Source organism: Rhineura floridana, chromosome 5 (genome assembly GCF_030035675.1).
Source record: "Rhineura floridana isolate rRhiFlo1 chromosome 5, rRhiFlo1.hap2, whole genome shotgun sequence".
Classification (NCBI taxonomy): Eukaryota; Metazoa; Chordata; class Lepidosauria; order Squamata; family Rhineuridae; genus Rhineura; species Rhineura floridana.
The window spans coordinates 74,179,670-74,197,790 of record NC_084484.1 but is presented as its reverse complement, the minus strand read 5'-3'; the positions used below and the strand labels follow the sequence as shown (position 1 = coordinate 74,197,790).

The following is an 18,121-nucleotide window of genomic DNA, read 5'->3' as shown; positions in this document are numbered from 1 at the left end:
TTTTGTCCCCTATACTATTTAACATCTACATGAAACCGCTGGGAGAGGTTGTCTGGGGGTTTGGGGTTCGGTGCCATCAGTATGCTGATGACACCCAACTCTATTTCTCCTTTCCACCTAATTCCAAGGAAGCTGTCTTGGTTTTAAACCAATGTCTGGCGTCAGTGGTGGACTGGATGAGGGTGAACAAATTGAAGCTTAATCCAGACAAGACAGAGGTGGTCCTGGTCAGTCGTAAGGCGAATCAGGAAATAGGGATACAGCCTGTGCTGGATGGGGTTACACTCCCCATGAAGACGCAGGTTTGCAGTTTGGGTGTGCTCCTGGACTCAGCGTTAAATTTGGAGTCCCAGGTTTCTGCGGTGGCCAGGAGTGCTTTTGCAGAGTTAAGATTAGTGCGCCAACTGCATCCATTCCTTGAGCTGTCTGATCTGGCCACGGTGACACATGCCTTAGTTACATGCCGTTTAGATTACTGTAACGTGCTCTACGTGGGGCTGCCTCTGAAGACTGTTCGGAAACTTCAGTTGGTACAACGTGCTGTAGCCAGAATGTTAACTGGGGCTGGTTACAGGGACCATACTACCCCCGTTAAAAAAGCTCCACTGGTTGCCAGTCTGTTTCCGGACACAATTCAAAGTGCTGGTGATGACCTATAAAGCCCCATACGGCTTAAGTCCAGGCTATTTATCAGACCGTATCTCCCTGTATGAGCCTGCCCGGGCCCTGAGATCCTCAGGAGAGGCCCTTCTCTCAATACCCACATCTTCTCAAGTACGACTAGTGGGGACGCGTGAGAGGGCCTTCTCGGTGGCTGCCCCTAGACTTTAGAATTCCCTTCCTAGGGAGGTAAGAATGATCCCCTCCTTGCAGTCCTTCCGCTGACAAGCAAAGACCTTCTTATTCCAACAAGCCTTTGGAATTGAAGGCTATTAAGGATAGGGTGTGAAGGGTGCTGCATTGCTAATGTCTATTACATTGTTTTTAAACTAGTTTTGAACTCTTTTAGCTATATGTGTGTATGGTTTTAATATTGGAAATAGTTTAATTTTATTTTAATGTACGTTAACAGACTTTGTATGTTTTTAATTATATGTATTTTTATCTGGAAGCCACCGTGAGTTCCAGTTTTGGAAAAATGGCGGGGTATAAATAAAGACAATAATAATAATAATACTTCCAAAATGCATCCAAGAAACTCTAATCAAAGTTAATAGCTGAGCAACACTAGAACACCACACAACAGTGTCTAAGATTTGGGATAAACTGTGGTTTCACTCTAAAGAACCAGGTGAAGATCTGCTAGGAATAGTGGGAATTTTGCTTAATTTTTCTGGACAGCATGTCACACATTACAAGTTGTTTTTTTCAACACCTCCATTTTTCAGAACCAGTTGGCAAAGCAGAACAGTTGTATTTTTAGGAGAAGGTAAACAAAGTAAGTCCCTTTAGTCCTTGCTACAGCTATATTTTGCATGTGACAAAGACACAAATATTAGAAAGATGGGCAGAGCAATCCAACCTCCCCAATCTGCAGTGCTAGATGGGGTTTGGATGAGATGGCTGTATCCCTCTGCCCACCTCTGCTGAGGGGGAACTCTACCACCAGCAGAGGATCCTATTGGTGAAGAGTACCCCAATAAGCCCACCTAAATGGCATGGAGAAGCTACCATTGGTGGTAACCAGCAAAGACCCCCAAAACAGGGTATTTGGGGGGGGGAAGAAGTGGAGCTTGGCTGGCACAGGATCTGCTAAGCCAATCCTGCTGCCATCACATCACAGCAAGAGGCCCAATCCAGGCCACTTCACTGCAACAGTCTGGAGTAGTGAAGAGGCATTTTATCCGGCATTCCCCACCTTCTGCCCTGGCTAGCACAAGCAGAAGGGCTGTGGATGCAGTGATGGCTCTGCCGTGCCATTAAGCACTGCCATTGCCAGTCAGGATTCAGATTGCCTCTTAAAAAAATGAAAGTGACTGAGGATGGTTTCTCTCTCTCTCAATCTGTCAAAAGGCAAAATTTAAAATCCATGTCCATTTATTTCATCTTAATTCAGAAAATATGAACTTGTTTCATTTTAATCTCTCATCTAAAACAAACTGAATTTTTCAATCCGATTTTTATTTGGCAACATTTAAAAAGTTCAATTTAAAAAATCAGAATCTATTCCAGATTTAAATGAATTCCTCACACTTCAGGGGGGTTTTCTTATGGGAATGCACTGATAAGGAGAATGTTTGCCCTTGCTATAGATGTGTGCACCTACTATGGATTGCCTAGAAAACAGGACTGAGCAACATTTGAGGAGCTGCTAAGTTTTGTTTATCTCTTTATTTCAGCACACTCAGGCCCATTTTTAAATAACAGTAAAAACTGAGTTAACACAACTTTGTAAAGGATATGCAAAAATTAAAAACTGAAGCTATGCCTATTTTAATCTTTGTTAATTAAATCAAAGACCTTAAGTGTGTCCAAAACACCTCGGTTCTTAAATGTCTGATACAGTCTTTTCCGGAACTCATCTTGTGAGAGAACCTTAAATTCACTAGAAGACATTAGGATCTGAAAACAAGAAAAAATGAAATTAGTATTTTTACAGACACCACAAACGCAAACCACAGTAATATATTTGACAACAAAAATGTTGTCAGCTATTTAACAATCTAGTCATATATTCAAATCTGGAATTTCACAATTTAAAACAGAGGTCACCAACCCGGCATCCACTTTCATCGATGCCCCACACAGGGGACCCAGATTCTGAGCTTTCATTTTTTTAAATAAAAAGTATGTCTCTAGCACTCTTAGAAAGTTATTAAGCAAAATGTGCAGGTACCTTTCTCAGTGATTTCTGTGAAATGAGCCAGCCTTGCCACTCCTGTCTATCAGTGCTTTTAGTCAATGAGTAAAGTCAGAGCGCTGTGATTGATAAGTGAATTGTTTGGACACCAGGCAATAGGAATTCTGGGAGTCAGAAACAGCTTGTTTTCTCCTCTCCTTTAGTGCACTTTTCCTGCCTGTCTTATTTTCTAGTAGTCCTTGGAATCTCTGTAGTTTGCCTTTCCTTTTTACCTAGCAACCAGGATACACCTGTCCTGTAGTGGGTTTGTCTGAGATGAGGTAGTTCCAAGAAGTTATTTTCTGTAAATACTACTAAGCAATAAGTGCAGGTGGATGTAAAAGAATTCCCTCCCGAAATGGCAAATACAAAATGTAAAAACTTAGAGACTTATGCATGTCTTCTGCTGTGCAGGAGCTGATGTCCAGTCCTACATTAAGAATTCCCTGTACAGTTATCATACAATAGTATACATGCCCACTTCAGAATTAAGTCTCTTTGTGTTTTACCAGCCTTACCCCTATATAAAGGATGGCCGCCTAGGTTCTGGTTTAAGATTGGCACTGGAGAAAACAAGGTTCTTGTGACTTTAACTGCTGTTATCTCCACAATCAGGCCCAGGCTAATTTTGTGTTATGCCATAATCCCCAGGCAGCCATGTTGTCTATACTATGCACCCTATGGCATATTTTGTGACTGGCACCCTCAGCACATAGTTTGAAATGTGCCCCTTGGTCCAAAAAGGATGGTGATAACCAAGTTTAAAAGTCTCAAGTGATTCTTAGCAGCATGCATCAAATGAGCATGTTTATTTGAGTGGCAAATGCACGGCTATCTATCACTGAAGTGCAGCTTAGATGTAGCATCAGTACACATCCCTGTACTTCCAAAAACATCAATAAAGGAAGAAAGCTAAAGATAGACAGACATTCAATATATTCCTAAGTTGCTTCCCTATGTTCGGCTGCTGCCAGCTGTCCTACTCATACAATTGAAGCTGCAATGTCACCGAACTGGAGACTTGTCTCATAATTATATGCACAGGTTTGAAGTTTTTTGCTACTAAGCAGTCTATCCTAATGGGATGGAAATCTCAGCAAGGGTTTGCAAGGATGCTGATTGGAGAATAAGGCAGTGTAAAAGGTAATAGAAATAAGTAAGGTTGAGGGAGGGATTGAAACACATGTCATAATTAAGGGAGGGCACCTTACTGAGGTCTGGACTCTCTAATGAGCTCACTATAATTATTTTCTTTCTTTAATGCACATTCTTTAATGTGGTGATATTCTATATGAGTTGGATTATACACATAGCACAATGAAAACCTGTACACTGTCAAAAGTGTACTTTAAATGCCACTGAAATGCATGGCACAAGACTGTAATCCTATACATGCTTGTCAAGGAGCAAATCCTACAGAATTCAGAGAGATCTTCTTTTGAATAAGCATGCTAGGACTGTACAATAAAACGTGTTATTTTCACTGTGCACTAAAAGTGATACAAGTTTCAACATTCCACCCCACTTTCCAATAATCTGTCACATTCTAGAGAGACCAAGAAACAGAAAGGAGGATGGGACAATACATCAGATAGAATAGGCTTTATTCTCAGTGGCTGGAGTGAACACTGTCAATATTAGGCCAATCCTTGTATTAAACCTTTTTCTTTCCTCAGCATGGCTAAAAGCAGCTCTGATGAACAATTCTGATTAGGAAAACTAATACAGATGAAAGCATCAAGCCATTTCTGACCCCTACATACACACACTGCTGTAAAGCTTTCTAAATTTTTGTTGGGATATCCATTACACACATCTTCCACATCATCTGTAGTTTTGTCCGTAATGGTCACAAGGAAGACAATTTTAAAATATGGCGTCAGACAAAGGCTATCTGAATTTTTTAAAAGCCAGTATTCGATAATGTCAAAATTTATATGCCAGGGGAAGGGTAATGATATCCAAGAGTAGACTGGACAGTAATTTTTATATCTGTTGCACAAAATGATCAGTATTAAGTTTTTGCAATGAACACAAAGCTGTCTGAAGTGGCAAGCTGTAGGACACTGGCTTACCAAATTAGACTAGAAGACCATTCCACAAAGCATAATATAGATTCCGGTGCAGAATACAGAAAAGGGGGTGGGGGAGAGAGACAGAAGCATACAAAGGTGAGCCATTCCACCACAGCCTTCTCAAAAGTAGTACAGTAGGGCCCCGCTTATACGGCAGGTTAGGGACCAGGCCCCTGCCGTAAAGTGGAAATTGCCGTAAAGCGGAACCCATAGACTATAATGGGGCCGTCGCACAAAAATGACGCGAAAATGTCACAAAATCAGCTTTAAAAAGGGGAATTTCCCGCCGCCGCATTAGCAGAACACCGGAATGCGAAGTGCCAGTAAGCGGGGCCCTACTGTAACATAACCCATATTGAGTAACATAAGAGTAAAATGTGCATTTTATATTATTTTTGTAAGTTGCTTTGCAAAGTTACTGTGGAAAAGCAACTAATACAAAGGCATAAAATAAATATTAAATGGCTTCAGATTGCAATCCTTTCCACCCCTATTCCCATCTATGTGGTAGGAAGGGGTTAGGATTAAGCTGACATCCTCTGATGCAGCTGTAGAAAGCACAACAATGATACTGCCGGTGATATTTCCACCAGCAGTAGCCAGAGTAAGGCCCTGAAATGGAGCACTACAGGGATGGGGTGGGATCCCCTGGATTCTAGGCTGATCCATTTCCCAGAGAGGGGGCTGATTTGGGCCTTTCTGCTACACCGGCTTGGAGATGGTGCAGCCGAAAAAAGAATACCCCCCTTTCCATCTTGGTTGGCACGTCTAGATGTGTGAATTTGTTGCTCCCAGACTCCCTGGCCCCACTCAGATTGTTCTGTCCATGAAAGAAAAAGATATGCACAATAACATACAAAATCAGCAGAAATTTGGCTTTATGTGCAGCGACCTAACTGTAAGATCATAGAATCATGGAGTTGGAAGGAACTCTGGATGTCATCTACAGTACACCTGCTCAACATAAGATGTGGAATGCAGGCTATAACAGCAGCATCCCTGACAGATGGCTGTCCGGCATCTACTTAAATATTTATAGAAAAGAAGAGCTCACCACTTCCTGGAGCTGACTATTCCTTTGTCAAAAGTTTCTTCTAGACAAATCTGCCTCCCTGTAATTTCCACGCAGTGGCCAGTGCTCTCACGGGGGGGGGGGGGGGAGAGAGAGAGAGAAAATCTTTGTTTTGTTTAGTTTTGTTCTGGAGGCGGACCTGTTGTCTCAAGTGACCTGGCAGCTTATGAGTTGCCTATTTCATTTACTAGATACAATTATTGCAGCTTGTTTTGTTAACACCAGGATTTGCTGACACCAGGATTTTCCTCTGTTCTCTCCCCATTCCCTATACACTGTATCTGTTCAATTATAAAACGGACTAGATTCCATTCACTTATAAAATAACGAAGGAAGGAAGCTAGCCTACACGCAGATTGGTTCTTTCCCCCCAACATACACACACGCTTAGAGCCGCTAGGAAACTTTAACCATTTAATAATATTTCAAATTATTATTAGGTCAGGGATGTGCAAACCGACAAAGAAAAGAAGCAGAGCACATTCTCTCTCCCGCCCCGCCCGCATTTTTATTTTTTTTTAAAACTTCATCAAGTCACTCTGGCGACCCACCGCTTTGCTAGACCTTTCACTTCCAGGCTGCTTTCTGGGTAGCCTCGAGAAGTAGTTACCTCCCAAGACACTTTTCCGTATTCCACGAGCACTTGGAATTGACAGGGACTGACTGTCCAGAGATGTGGTTCAAGAACCCCGCGCACAAGCCCGACCGAAAGGGGTGGGCACTTCTTAGCTCTTCCTCCGTTTCAGGCTCTATTTTCCACAAAGTGGGTAGAAAAAAGAGGAGGAGAAGCTATGACACGGGAAGACACCAGCTGCAAGTGCAGGAAACAGAACACGAAATCGCAATTTAGGAGAAGTGTAAGGAACTCTTCGGATTCCCTCACGAAATGCGAACCCGAATAAGCGCTGCTCAAGGCCCCGCCCCCGACGGTGCGTCCGACTAGCTACAAACAGCCTCTCGCTTCCAACTGCCTGGTCCAGTCTCTCGCTCGTTGCTGTGTACTACCACTCAGCAGGCGCATTGCTGTTTCAGAATTCTCGCGAGAAGACGCTGCTGAGAGTTTTTCTTGTCCGTTAGAATTAGCAACAACAAAAAAGCTGGTCGCTGTGACGACATCGCTCCGCGCCGCATGTTTTGGAGAAAGAAGTCCCTTGGAGTACCATCTGTTTCGTCTTCCTTCTTAATCTGTTGATTCTTGTGACAGTCGGACCCGAGGTAACCTCTTCCTTCTTCTGTTAAAAGGGTAATTGAGGGTTAGTAAAACTTGTCCCCACTTAATGGTCGAAGACAGAACCGTTAGTGGAGAATTTGTGGCCTTTGAAGCGGCTGTGGTCCCCACTTAGGTTGCTTCTACACGCCATCTCCGAAGCATGAATACTTGCCAGGTGGAATCCAAAGGCAACAGTGACGCTCTATAATTGTTCAACACTTGTAAACAATATAATAAACACAATGCCAAAGGCAAAAGGAAGCCGAGGGGGAGCATCAGCATATCACCTGAATTTTCTTGGGAAGATGGACGGGGCCAGTTTGGTCTCTCACCTTGTTATGATGTTCTGCCTGAGAGGCAAAGGGTGCCATTCTACTTTGGCAGAGGCCAAACTGTGCCTCCCAGAGTAACTGGCTTCTGGACCGGAGTGTTCATTCTGACAGGGAGGAGAGGAAGCAAAACATCCCAAAGTAGCGGTTAATGTTGTTTTAGATTCTTTTATGCAAATGAACTAATACAACTACTTACATTTTCCCCCCACTTAGAGGTTTCCTGGAAAATTGCTTAGAGATGTGTTTTGCTAATACATTTTTGTCTCCACAGATAATAGCAGCTATTCTGAAGTAGTGAAGTTAGTCTGATACAATGCCCCCACCCTCATGACAGAGAGGTTTTTCTCTGGCTCCTTTTTAGTTATGACTAAAAAGCAAATGGGTGGTATAATTCATCTACAACAGTAAACCAAACATACTTAAAGCATTTGCACACTTCTACACTGAAGGCAATAGAGATGCTTTTAGGAACAAACTAATTAGTGAACTAATGAAAGGTAAGCTGATTCATAGCTGGGCTGCTCTATCTCATGGAACAGCTTAAGCTGTAGTGGCAAGTTGTGTTACTACAGCTGAAGGTAGCTGTCTGCTTGGCAAGCTATCTATGTCCACCAGAAAATACTTGGACTACCTTTGGTATTCTTGTGTGGAGTCAATATATGTTTGCACCAGCTGCTGTGGAAGCAGAAAAGAGGAAACATTGTCCTGACTCACAGCGTAATCCAAACCTAAGACCTGTGAGGAAGAGAGAGTTTGGATTCAGATGATCTTGGGCTATCCCAGCTGAGGCAGCGGAACTTAAGCTAGAGTAAGTTCCCAAAAAGGGAAGGGAAGGGGCAAGGAGAGAGACAAATTCCAAACCCCATTCAACGTGGTCATGTAACCTAGGGCCCAGTCCTCAAAAGTCAAGTCCACACTCACCTGCTAGTTGAGCACCCACCTCCCAGAAGCTCCTGAACAGAATTTGGAATAGATGTAAATTATGATTGTAAGGTATGCCAGCTTCCTATAGTTTGGATTGCTCTGTAAGGAAGCACAATGGTCCTTACAGAACACAATTGTGACAACTTTCTAAATAAGCAAATTTGCAAAAATATAGAAATTAGAACAATAAAATTATGTTCAGCTATAAAACTAACATTTTCATATCATCCCCTATTTTTATTACTTTTTGTTTAGTTTTATAGCTGTCTTGAGACAAAGAAAATAGTTTTCATTTCTAATAGTTACAACATTGTCATATGTAGACCTAGTACTTCTTGACTCCCTCAGACATTTACCATAGTATGTGAATCTATTTAGATGAGACAGGACAGGGAACAATAAATTTTAATTGAGAAGAACAAAAATAAATATTCTTTTAAATAATTTGATAAGAACAAGGTTAAATAATTCTGAAGAGTTTGGCAGCAGAGGAAGTTTTCAAAGGAGGACACAGGCTTCTGTTAGACATGCTTTAGGTTTGAGAAGACCTTGCCTTAGGATAGGGTAATAGAGATGATGACCAACTTAACCACTTCCAATGGTGTGATTTCTGTTCTTTTTCAGAAGGAGCCATATCTTAATCATGTCTGGAAGCTTCTACTTTGTAATTGTAGGTCATCATGATAATCCAGTATTTGAAATGGAATTTCTACCAGCTGGTAAAGTAGAGTCTAAGGTCTGAAATGTTGTATAAATATTGTACTTTTATATAGTAATTATGTAGCCACGAGAGTGGCTCTGTACTATAGTCAGCATGGATTTTTCGCATTCTGTAATGTTAAATTGAAAATACCCCCATGCCATTCTGCTGCTTCCTATAAGCTCATTTCAGAACAAAACCCTACGAAACTTATAGTCCTGAACTCAGAATAATTTGCCTCTCCTCCCTTATTCCTTCTTCCTCATCCCCTGCCCACTCCAGCCCTCCCTCCCTCCCCCCCTCTTCCCCCATGGTCAGTTTCACTATCCTAAGCATGATTGCACAGAAATAAATCCCACTGAACTTAGTAAGCATGTATATGATCAATCCATTCTCAGCAAACTTGCCCAGGATCCCATTTCTTACCTCCAGGATTAAAAAGCAGAGAAATTCACTAATAGGCAAAAAAACTCCTTGTGGTTAAAGAACATACCTACAGCCAACAGATTTCTATCAAACTTTAACAAGCAGGGAAATGGGGCAGCTACAGTGAATGCACCAGGGGAGCAGGAGACCTGACCTCCTGTCTGCGATATTGAACTGTGCTACAAATTTGTAAAAATGCAAACACAATTTGGGTTGGTCTTCCACAGCCCAATCCACTTCCTATGTAGCTTAGAATTATTTGGTAACGTGCCTCTGAGCATATGGTGAGTGGTGGTAACACCTGCAATCAGGACTACATCTCCAAAGATGGAGAATTATATTTTTTGTATTTTGTTGGTGTTCTTCTTACTTGGCTATAGCTGCCCAATTTACCTGCTTTTTAAAGTTTGATAGAAATATCTGTTGGCTACGGGTACGTTCTTTAACAGCAAGTGTTTTTTTGCCTACTAGTGAGTGAAGTCTAAGCCTAGACATCAGATCACCAGATCCCTATTAATTTGATGTTGATAGTTTCTGTTTAAACTTGCTGCCATGGCAAAAATTACTGCCTTTATGTAGGGAAGCACCTAAATATCTGGTGCTGGATTCCTCTGTCTTCCCTCCCTTCCAGCCTAAATAAATGAATAAATAAAAAATTTTTAAATCAGGCTGACTTCTACTAATTCTCTATATTTGATCTCCACTGTTTTTCCTCAGGATGACCATCGCCATCTCAATCAGTTCATAGCTCATGCTGCTCTTGACCTAGTAGATGAGAACATGTGGCTGTCTAATAATATGTATCTGAAGACTGTAGACAAGTTTAATGAATGGTTTGTTTCTGCTTTTGTCACTGCAGGACATATCCTTTTTATTGGAATTTGACTAATAAGCAACTTGATGTGGATTGTTTTGGACCATTGTTAGTTCTTCTGTAATTAATAAAAGGGAGGAACAGGATATATAATTCAGCTTGAGGTAATGCAGAAGCAGAATGTATTCATTTGGGAATGTGAGACTATAAATTGAACTCAGTGGCACTGTCTAGATAAAGGATTAAAAGTTGAGTTTGGATCAGCCCTTCAATTCCTATCCCATGGAATACTGGGTGAAGTATGATATCATCTTTCCAAATATCATTGCTCACTTAAGCCATCTTGATCCTATCCTACATGATGTACCTAGCTTATTTCTGCCATCTTTTTTCACATGCTATAAATCAAAGTGATGAGGTCTATAAATGAGCCATTGTAAATGCAGGAATCAACTTGGGACCATCAAGTCAGGTCTGACACAGTATCATTTCTTTAAAAGTAGAGTTATTTTCTTAATTGGTTCCACATATGAGATTTATAATGCTTCATGACATAAAACAAGAAGATGGAATCAAAAACTTCTTCAGTGATGTCTATGATTTGTATATAAAGGTGAGTATTTATTACAGGGGTAGCTAACACAATGCCCTCCAGTTGTTGTTGGACTACAACTCCATTCAGTCACACCCACATGGCCAGTGGTTGGGGATGATGGGAGTTATAATCCAACAACAGCTGGAGGATACTGTGTGGGCCATCCCTCATTGATTAACTTTTACCAGTGCTAATATAGGAAGTTGTACAGTATGAACAGTGGGAATCTTGCCTGTGAAAAAAGCACCCTATCTTGTTACCTTGATCAGGTTAACTAACAGTAATGTGATAAATCTATGAGCAGGACCTGATTTTAAAAGGGGAGTGTAAGTTGCTGTTCAGGGTACATTTTATAATATGAAGGATAAAGTGTTTAGATTACAAGGACACACCCCCTTCCAGTGATGGACATGGAGATTCCTTAATATATCCCAGCACAGGCATAACGAGTTGTGCTGACACTATGGAAAGTGTCCCTCTTGCAAAATGGGATCAGGCAGTGTCTCATGCTATAGAGCAACATACATAACATAGGAGGGGAAAAGTTGCTGTATGCACAATATCTCCCACACAGTAAAGGTTCCACAGCAGAAACAAGAGATCCACTTTGCTTTTCTGAAACAGGAAGCAAAGAATTGTGGCCCTCTCTCCTCATCCAAGAACAAAAAGAATATGATGGCTCAGTTTACAAAATATATTAAACCAAATCTTGTGAACGCACCCTGTGCTAGTCCACCCTGCCAAAAAGTTTGGTTTCTTTAAAGAGAAACAAACCACAAGCCTGGGTTCAGCTATCATGGCAAATCAGACTCTGAATGGTTACACAGTGGGGCACAGCAGCAGGGGAGAAGCAAAGCAAGAACTTTGCAGCAGCATGCAACATTTTCACATTAAACCAGTTTATTTAAGTATGGTTTAATGTGAAGTGTGACCCAGGCGAATGTCAACCAACTGCATATGGCTAGAGCAGTAGTGTAGATCCTATCAGTAACTTCTTGTCTAAAAAGTATTCTGAGATTATCATAATGGACAATAACCAGTTGTGCCCATCTGTAACACAACTTCCACTTGCACACTAGGATTTCTCCTTGCACACTCAAAATTTGCTCTGGGCTTAGGGGAATCCTGTGGAGCAAATTTTGGAAGCTGCAAGGGGGAGAGGAAGTCCATTCATGCAGTGTTGAATTTTACCTTATATAAAAAAAACAAATCGCCAACCAAATCATGTTGATCTGATTCACATGCAACACTAAGCTGAAACCATACCTTACTGCCAGTATTCAAGCTGCTAGAGATTGCAGCCACTTTGCTCATTCTCCTGCTGCTGTGTTGTTGTGAGTTAAGTTATGGTTTAGCTTAGCATGCCCAAACCTAAGCTTGTCTTGTTCCAGAGAAGTTGAACCACTTAAGGCATGTCTTAATTCCTAATATGTTCTTCCTGTGTTGATTTTTCCTCAGTTTGCAATGAATCCATTTTATGAACAGAATTCTCCGATTCGATCAACTGCATTTGACAGAAAAGTTCAGTTTCTGGGGAAAAAGCATCTTTTAAGTTGAATTACTGTATCTGTATTATAACTTAAACAGTTTATTGTATATTTGACACTTTCTGAACTTATAAAGATTAATCCGCTACCAAAAGAACCTCAAAGTTTTTCCTTCATAGAAATGGATAGCACCGTATTTTAGGAGTCCTACAGTTAGGCTGCTAGCCAGTACATGTCTACTCTGAAGTAAGCTTCATTGGGTTCAATGGGACTTACTCCCAGGTGTGTATTGGATTGCAGCCTTAGTGTCTTCATAAGTGATCGCTCCAGTTCTGGAACTTCTATAGTTATATCAAAGTAAAATTCTAAATATAACGCTTGGACATTTTTAGTACCACTGCTAACTTGGCAAAATGTTAAAGGTGGAATCTAGTTATTTAATAAATGAGGAAGCCAGACATCAGGCTTCTTGTAGCAGAGTACAGGCATTTAGTTGAGCACTGTGTCAGTATTAAGACTAAATAGATACTAGTATGGTGTGTTGAGATTTTTAAAAAAGGGATGGGTAGCAGAAGAATAACACAATTATGCCCAAACACATGTAGCTGAATCAGACCTCAGTTCAACTTACTACCATTTAATTGGAATCAATGAGCACATAGCTGGCCAGGAATACATGGTTTGGCATACAGGTGATGGTTTTCTTGTAAATAAAGCAAAAAGATACAAAAACAAGAAGGATGACTTAAGCTTTGCCTGTGAAACCTCCTTGACTATTTCATAACTTGCTGCTCCTCAAATCTTTACCACTTGCAGCTTAAAGGTCAGAACTACATTCGACTATCCTATTTTAAATAATGCACTTACCACATTGGGAACAATCTAATCAAGCTAAGCGCTATCCAACCCTATTTATTTCATTAAGATTGAATAGCCTGCAGTCCACACCTCTAAGGCTGAAGGTATCGATGCGTGTATAAAAAAACACAGCCTTATCCTGAAAGCAGTAAGGAAGAAAACTTGGAAAATCTGTGTTGTTGTTATGTGCCTTCAAGTCGACCACGACTCATGGTGACCCTATGAATGAGCAACCTCCAAGAGCATCTGTCATGAACCACCCTGCTCAGATCTTGTAAGTTCAGGTCTGTGGCTTCCTTTATGGAATCAATCCATCTCTTATTTGGCCTTCCTCTTTTTCTACTCCCTTCTGTTTTCCCCAGCATTATTGTCTTTTCTAGTGAATCATGTCTTCTCATTATGTGTTCAAAGTGTGATAACCTCAGTTTCATCATTTTAGCTTCTAGTGATAGTTCTGGTTTAATTTGTTCTAACACCCACTTATTTGTCTTTTTCGCAGTCCATGGTATGCGCAAAGCTCTCCTCCAGCACCACATTTCAAATGAGTTGATTTTTCTCTTATCCGCCTTTTTCACTGTCCAACTTTCACATCCATACATAGAGATCAGGAATACCATGGTCTGAATGATCCTGACTTTGGTGTTCAGTGATACATCTTTGCATTTGAGGACCTTTTCTAGTTCTCTCACAGCTGCCCTACCCAGTCCTAGCCTTCTAATTTCTTGACTATTGTCTCCATTTTGGTTAATGACTGTGCCGAGGTATTGATAATCCTTGACAAGTTCAATGTCCTCATTGTCAACTTTAAAGTTACATAAATCTTCTGTTGTCATTACTTTAGTCTTTTTGACGTTCAGCTGTAGTCCTGCTTTTGTGCTTTCCTCTTTAACTTTCATCAGCATTCGTTTCAAATCATTACTGGTTTCTGCTAAGAGTATGGTATCGTCTGCATATCTTAAATTATTGATGTTTCTCCCTCCAATTTTCACACTTCCTTCATCTTGGTCCAATCCCACTTTCCGTATATGTTCTGCGTACAGATTAAACAAATAGGGTGATAAAATACACCCCTGTCTCACACCCTTTCCGATGGGGAACCAATCAATTTCTCCATACTCTGTCCTTACAGTAGCCTCTTGTCTAGAGTATAGGTTGCGCATCAGGACAATCAGATGCTGTGGCACCCCCATTTCTCTTAAAGCATTCCATAGTTTTTCATGATCTACACAGTCAAAGGCTTTGCTGTAGTCTATAAAGCACAAGGTGATTTTCTTCTGAAATTCCTTGCTCCATTCCATTATCCAATGTATGTTTGCAATATGATCTCTGGTGCCTCTTCCCTTTCTAAATCCAGCTTGGACGTCTGGCATTTCTCACTCCATATATTGTAAGAGCCTTTGTTGTAGAATATTGAGCATTACTTTACTTGCATGGGATATTAAGGCAATAGTTTGGTAATTACTGCATTCTCTGGGATCCCCTTTCTTTCGAAGTGGGATATATAGTGGTTCTGACCATGATTCTACCTCCTTTTGCGTTTGCTTTCCTTCTCTCTTTAACCATTTTAAGAGTTTCTTCAGTCATCCATTGAGATCTATCTCTCTTTTTAATGAGAGGTATTGTCTTATTGCATTGTTCCCTGATAATGTCCCTGACTTCAGTGCATAGTTCTTCTGGTTCTCTGTCAACTAAGTTTAAAGCCTCAAACCTGTTCCTTATTTGTTCTTTATATTCTTCTGGGATGTTATTTAAATTGTATTTTGGCATTATGAGTGCTTTGTTGTTGTTCTTTAGCTTTACTCTGATTTTCGATACGATCAGTTCATGATCTGCACTGCAGTCTGCTCCTGGTCTTGTTTTTGCAGAAAGTATGGAACGTGTCCATCTTCTGTTTCCAATTATATAATCAATTTGATTCCTATATTGACCATCTGGTGATGTCCACGTGTACAGTCATCTTTTTGGTTGCTCAAAAAATGTGTTTGCAATAAACAAATCATTTGCTTCACAGAATTCAATAAGTCTTTCTCCTGCTTCGTTTGTCACCTAAGCCTCATTTCCCCACAATTCCTAGTTCTTCTCTGTTCCCTACGTTTGCATTCCAGTGCCCCATGATTATAATCATATCTTGTTTTTGTGTGTGATCAATTTCCTCCTGTACTTCTGCGTAAAATCTCTCTAATTCTTCTTCTGCGCTTGATGTTGGAGCGTAGACTTGGATGATGGTTATGTTAATAGGTTTCCTATTTAATCTCATTGATATAACTTGCTCAGACCTTGCAGTGTAGCTCTTAATTGCTTTTGCTACATCACTTCTCACTATTAAAGCAACTCTGTTTCTTCTTGATTTGTCATTTCCTGCATAAGATATGCATAAAATCTGTAGGTAGTGTTTATATTTTTCTTTAGAATTTGCTTAAGCCTATTGAAGTTCCATTGCGCTACATTTCTAGTGGGGGTGACAATTCACTGCATAAACATATTGGAGTGATAGGATAACGTGGTAGATTCATATGCAGGGATTCTTAAATTAACATTCCAAATAAAGTGTAAAATTATAGTATCCTGTGTACTGATGTTCTCTGAATGGGTCATTAAACCTTTCATTCCATTAAATCACATTGTTTGATATTAACAGCTGTTTTGTATTTGTGGTATCTTAACGCACACATATTCAACAGTGCAAACAAAGTATTGCCATCTCATTAACCATGTAGATCGCTCTCTTTTTGGTAGCATTTTTAGAAAGAGCCTTGATTAATTAGCTAAAGTCATAATGTTTCAGAGAGCTCTGAATTATATTAGTCGTGTAACCATTTCCCTTAGGAATTCTGTGAAATGTTGCTTTAAAAAAAAAAGGGTTGCATCCAATGTTGTGTAAGCAGCATTTTACTAACAGAACAGATTTCCCCATATCCCCCATAATCTGCTTCAGAGTCCTCCAATCCCCTGGGGAAGATTTTGAGAGTGCATGGGGGGCTTTAGGGAGACAGGAGAAAGTTCCATTTTGCAAACAGTCTATTGCAAAAGTGGCATTATAAATGGACACATAATCAGATGAGACCTAGTTAACACATACTTGTAGGTTCACTATTTCCTGGGAAACATCTTCTTTAAGGAACAAATTCAGCAAGGACCATGCTTTTTCAAAATTAACTTTGTATGCATACAACACATACACACAAAGGTTTGGTCATTGCTTATACTCCTTGAACACAACTTAAGGAACAGAGCTATGCTATCATGTTTAAATATTAATATAAGACCATGAACACTAATGAAGCCCTATAGGTCATATTGTACTGATAGAGATATGTTTTTCTTTTCCACCTGGCTAAATCACCACACAGCCTGAACACATGGTGCTAGTTTTTGCCACCTCTACTAAACTCTACCTAGCATCCACAACCTACACTTTGGCATAATATTCACTGGAGTAGAAATAAATTCATAAGCTCGTCAACCCTCAGATCAAAGGTCTGTAGGATCTTTCTTCCTGTACTGAGTTGGAGATTAGGTGGTGATAGGAATTTTCTACTTGTAAGACAGAGGAAAATAGAGTGTTACCATCCCACAAGTTACAGTTTCTATCTTCATTAAAAATATTAGAATATTAACCCTCTGTGATGTGTATCGTAAACAGTTTCCATTTTTAATAACTCCATGAAACTAATGGCAAGAAGGCATATTGCATAGCAACGGGTATCCAAGCAAACAGTATAGCACTTCCACACAAGAGGCAGTGTCAAGCAATAGCCAATTTCTAATCATCAATCAAGTCACGTACTTGTCTAGCATGTGTGTATTGGCAGTCCAGCTCATATGCCCTTTTCAATACTGCCAATTAAGTCTTGTCTGTATCTGCAGCTAGCGCTCTTTATTTTCAGCTGATGCAAGTATAGAAAGCCAAACAGATCAAGAACAAAGAATCTACACAAAGTCATGAGCAAGCACTTGAAGGCAACTCTTCAAGGCTTGAAAAGATATGGCTAAGGCATGAGGAATGACTGAAAAGTTCTTGGCTTAAATTCAAGCTGCCCTTTCTCCCACTTATGAAGTGGCATGGTGCTGTTCCACACAGCTACATAGGTGTGTGACTTCCACAACCACCTGAGTATGGGTCTTTTCCACTAAAATAGAAACTCAACAAAAAGGTGTGCCAACTGTGTACAGCAGGGGTGAGGAACCTGTGGCCCTCCAGATGTTGGTGGACTCCAGCTTCCATCCCCAACCAACGGGGATAGAGATGATAGGAGTTGGAGTCCAACAACATCTGGAGGGCCATAGGTTCCCCATCTTTGATGTAGAGGGTGCACATGGCTATTATATTCAAACATACTTCAGCTGCTTGATACAATATCATAGGAGAATACCATACCAGCAAGAGAGAGACACACCTGAGCAGTGAACATTTTAACCATCTCTTATCCTGAAACAACTTTCAGCAGAATCCTTTTTTACTCAGGAGTCAGTCACATTTTTTTCAGTGCAGCTTACTCTCAGGTAAATGTGCACAGGATTTCAGCTCTTTTTAAAAACGTATCTACAAAAATTTACTGAATTGTTTCTCACTCAAAATCCTCAATACAAATGAGTCAATTTGTGCCAGGATAAACAACTAATAAAGATTGACAATAGGTAACTGCAAGATTAAAACCATTCCAAAGGGAAATTTTAGTATCAGTATGAGAAGTTGCATAAGCCCCTTCTTTTGAAAACTCTTTAAAATGTCCTGTAACCTTTTAGAAACCAGTTTCATATGAACAGAAGGGGCAGGAAAACACACCCA

At 40.4% G+C, this 18,121-nt stretch overlaps 2 protein-coding genes across 7 annotated transcripts in view; one reads left to right on the top strand and one right to left on the bottom strand.

Moving 5' to 3' along the window:
* Nucleotides 1-7,031, bottom strand: part of OFD1 (OFD1 centriole and centriolar satellite protein) — a 69,269-nt gene extending 62,238 nt beyond the window's left edge. For 2 of the 5 annotated variants that reach the window (XM_061627131.1, XM_061627127.1), the window contains exons 1-2: nt 6,538-7,031; nt 2,461-2,562 (exon numbers count right to left, since the gene is read on the bottom strand). In XM_061627131.1, the coding sequence (XP_061483115.1) occupies nt 2,461-2,556 (96 nt within the window). In that variant the 5' untranslated portion in view covers nt 2,557-2,562; nt 6,538-7,031. Of the gene's footprint in view, nt 1-2,460; nt 2,563-5,968; nt 6,022-6,537 lie in introns of those variants that run through there. The other 3 variants (XM_061627128.1, XM_061627130.1, XM_061627129.1) reach the window with 3 other exon arrangements.
* TRAPPC2 (trafficking protein particle complex subunit 2) lies at nt 6,971-12,631 on the top strand. 2 transcript variants are annotated; one of them, XM_061627150.1, is made up of 5 exons: nt 6,971-7,201; nt 9,080-9,188; nt 10,296-10,444; nt 10,924-11,005; nt 12,446-12,631. In XM_061627150.1, the coding sequence occupies exons 2-5, from the start codon at nt 9,096-9,098 to the stop codon at nt 12,542-12,544; spliced, it is 423 nt and encodes a 140-aa protein (XP_061483134.1). In that variant the 5' UTR covers nt 6,971-7,201; nt 9,080-9,095; the 3' UTR covers nt 12,545-12,631. The 2 variants fall into 2 exon arrangements, with proteins under 2 accessions (XP_061483134.1, XP_061483133.1); XM_061627149.1 differs by having other exon boundaries at nt 6,975-7,201; nt 9,077-9,188.
* The last annotated feature ends 5,490 nt before the right edge of the window (nt 12,632-18,121 follow it).

Excerpts from the sequence above, each read along its gene's own strand:
- TRAPPC2 (XM_061627150.1), top strand. The coding sequence starts at position 9,096 with ATGTCTGGAAGCTTCTACTTTGTAATTGTAGGTCATCATGATAATCCA. Across the intron at positions 9,189-10,295 it reads CTGGTAAAGTAGAGTCTAAG|GATGACCATCGCCATCTCAA; the intron begins GTCTGAAATGTT and ends GTTTTTCCTCAG. Across the intron at positions 10,445-10,923 it reads TTTGTCACTGCAGGACATAT|GAGATTTATAATGCTTCATG; the intron begins CCTTTTTATTGG and ends GGTTCCACATAT.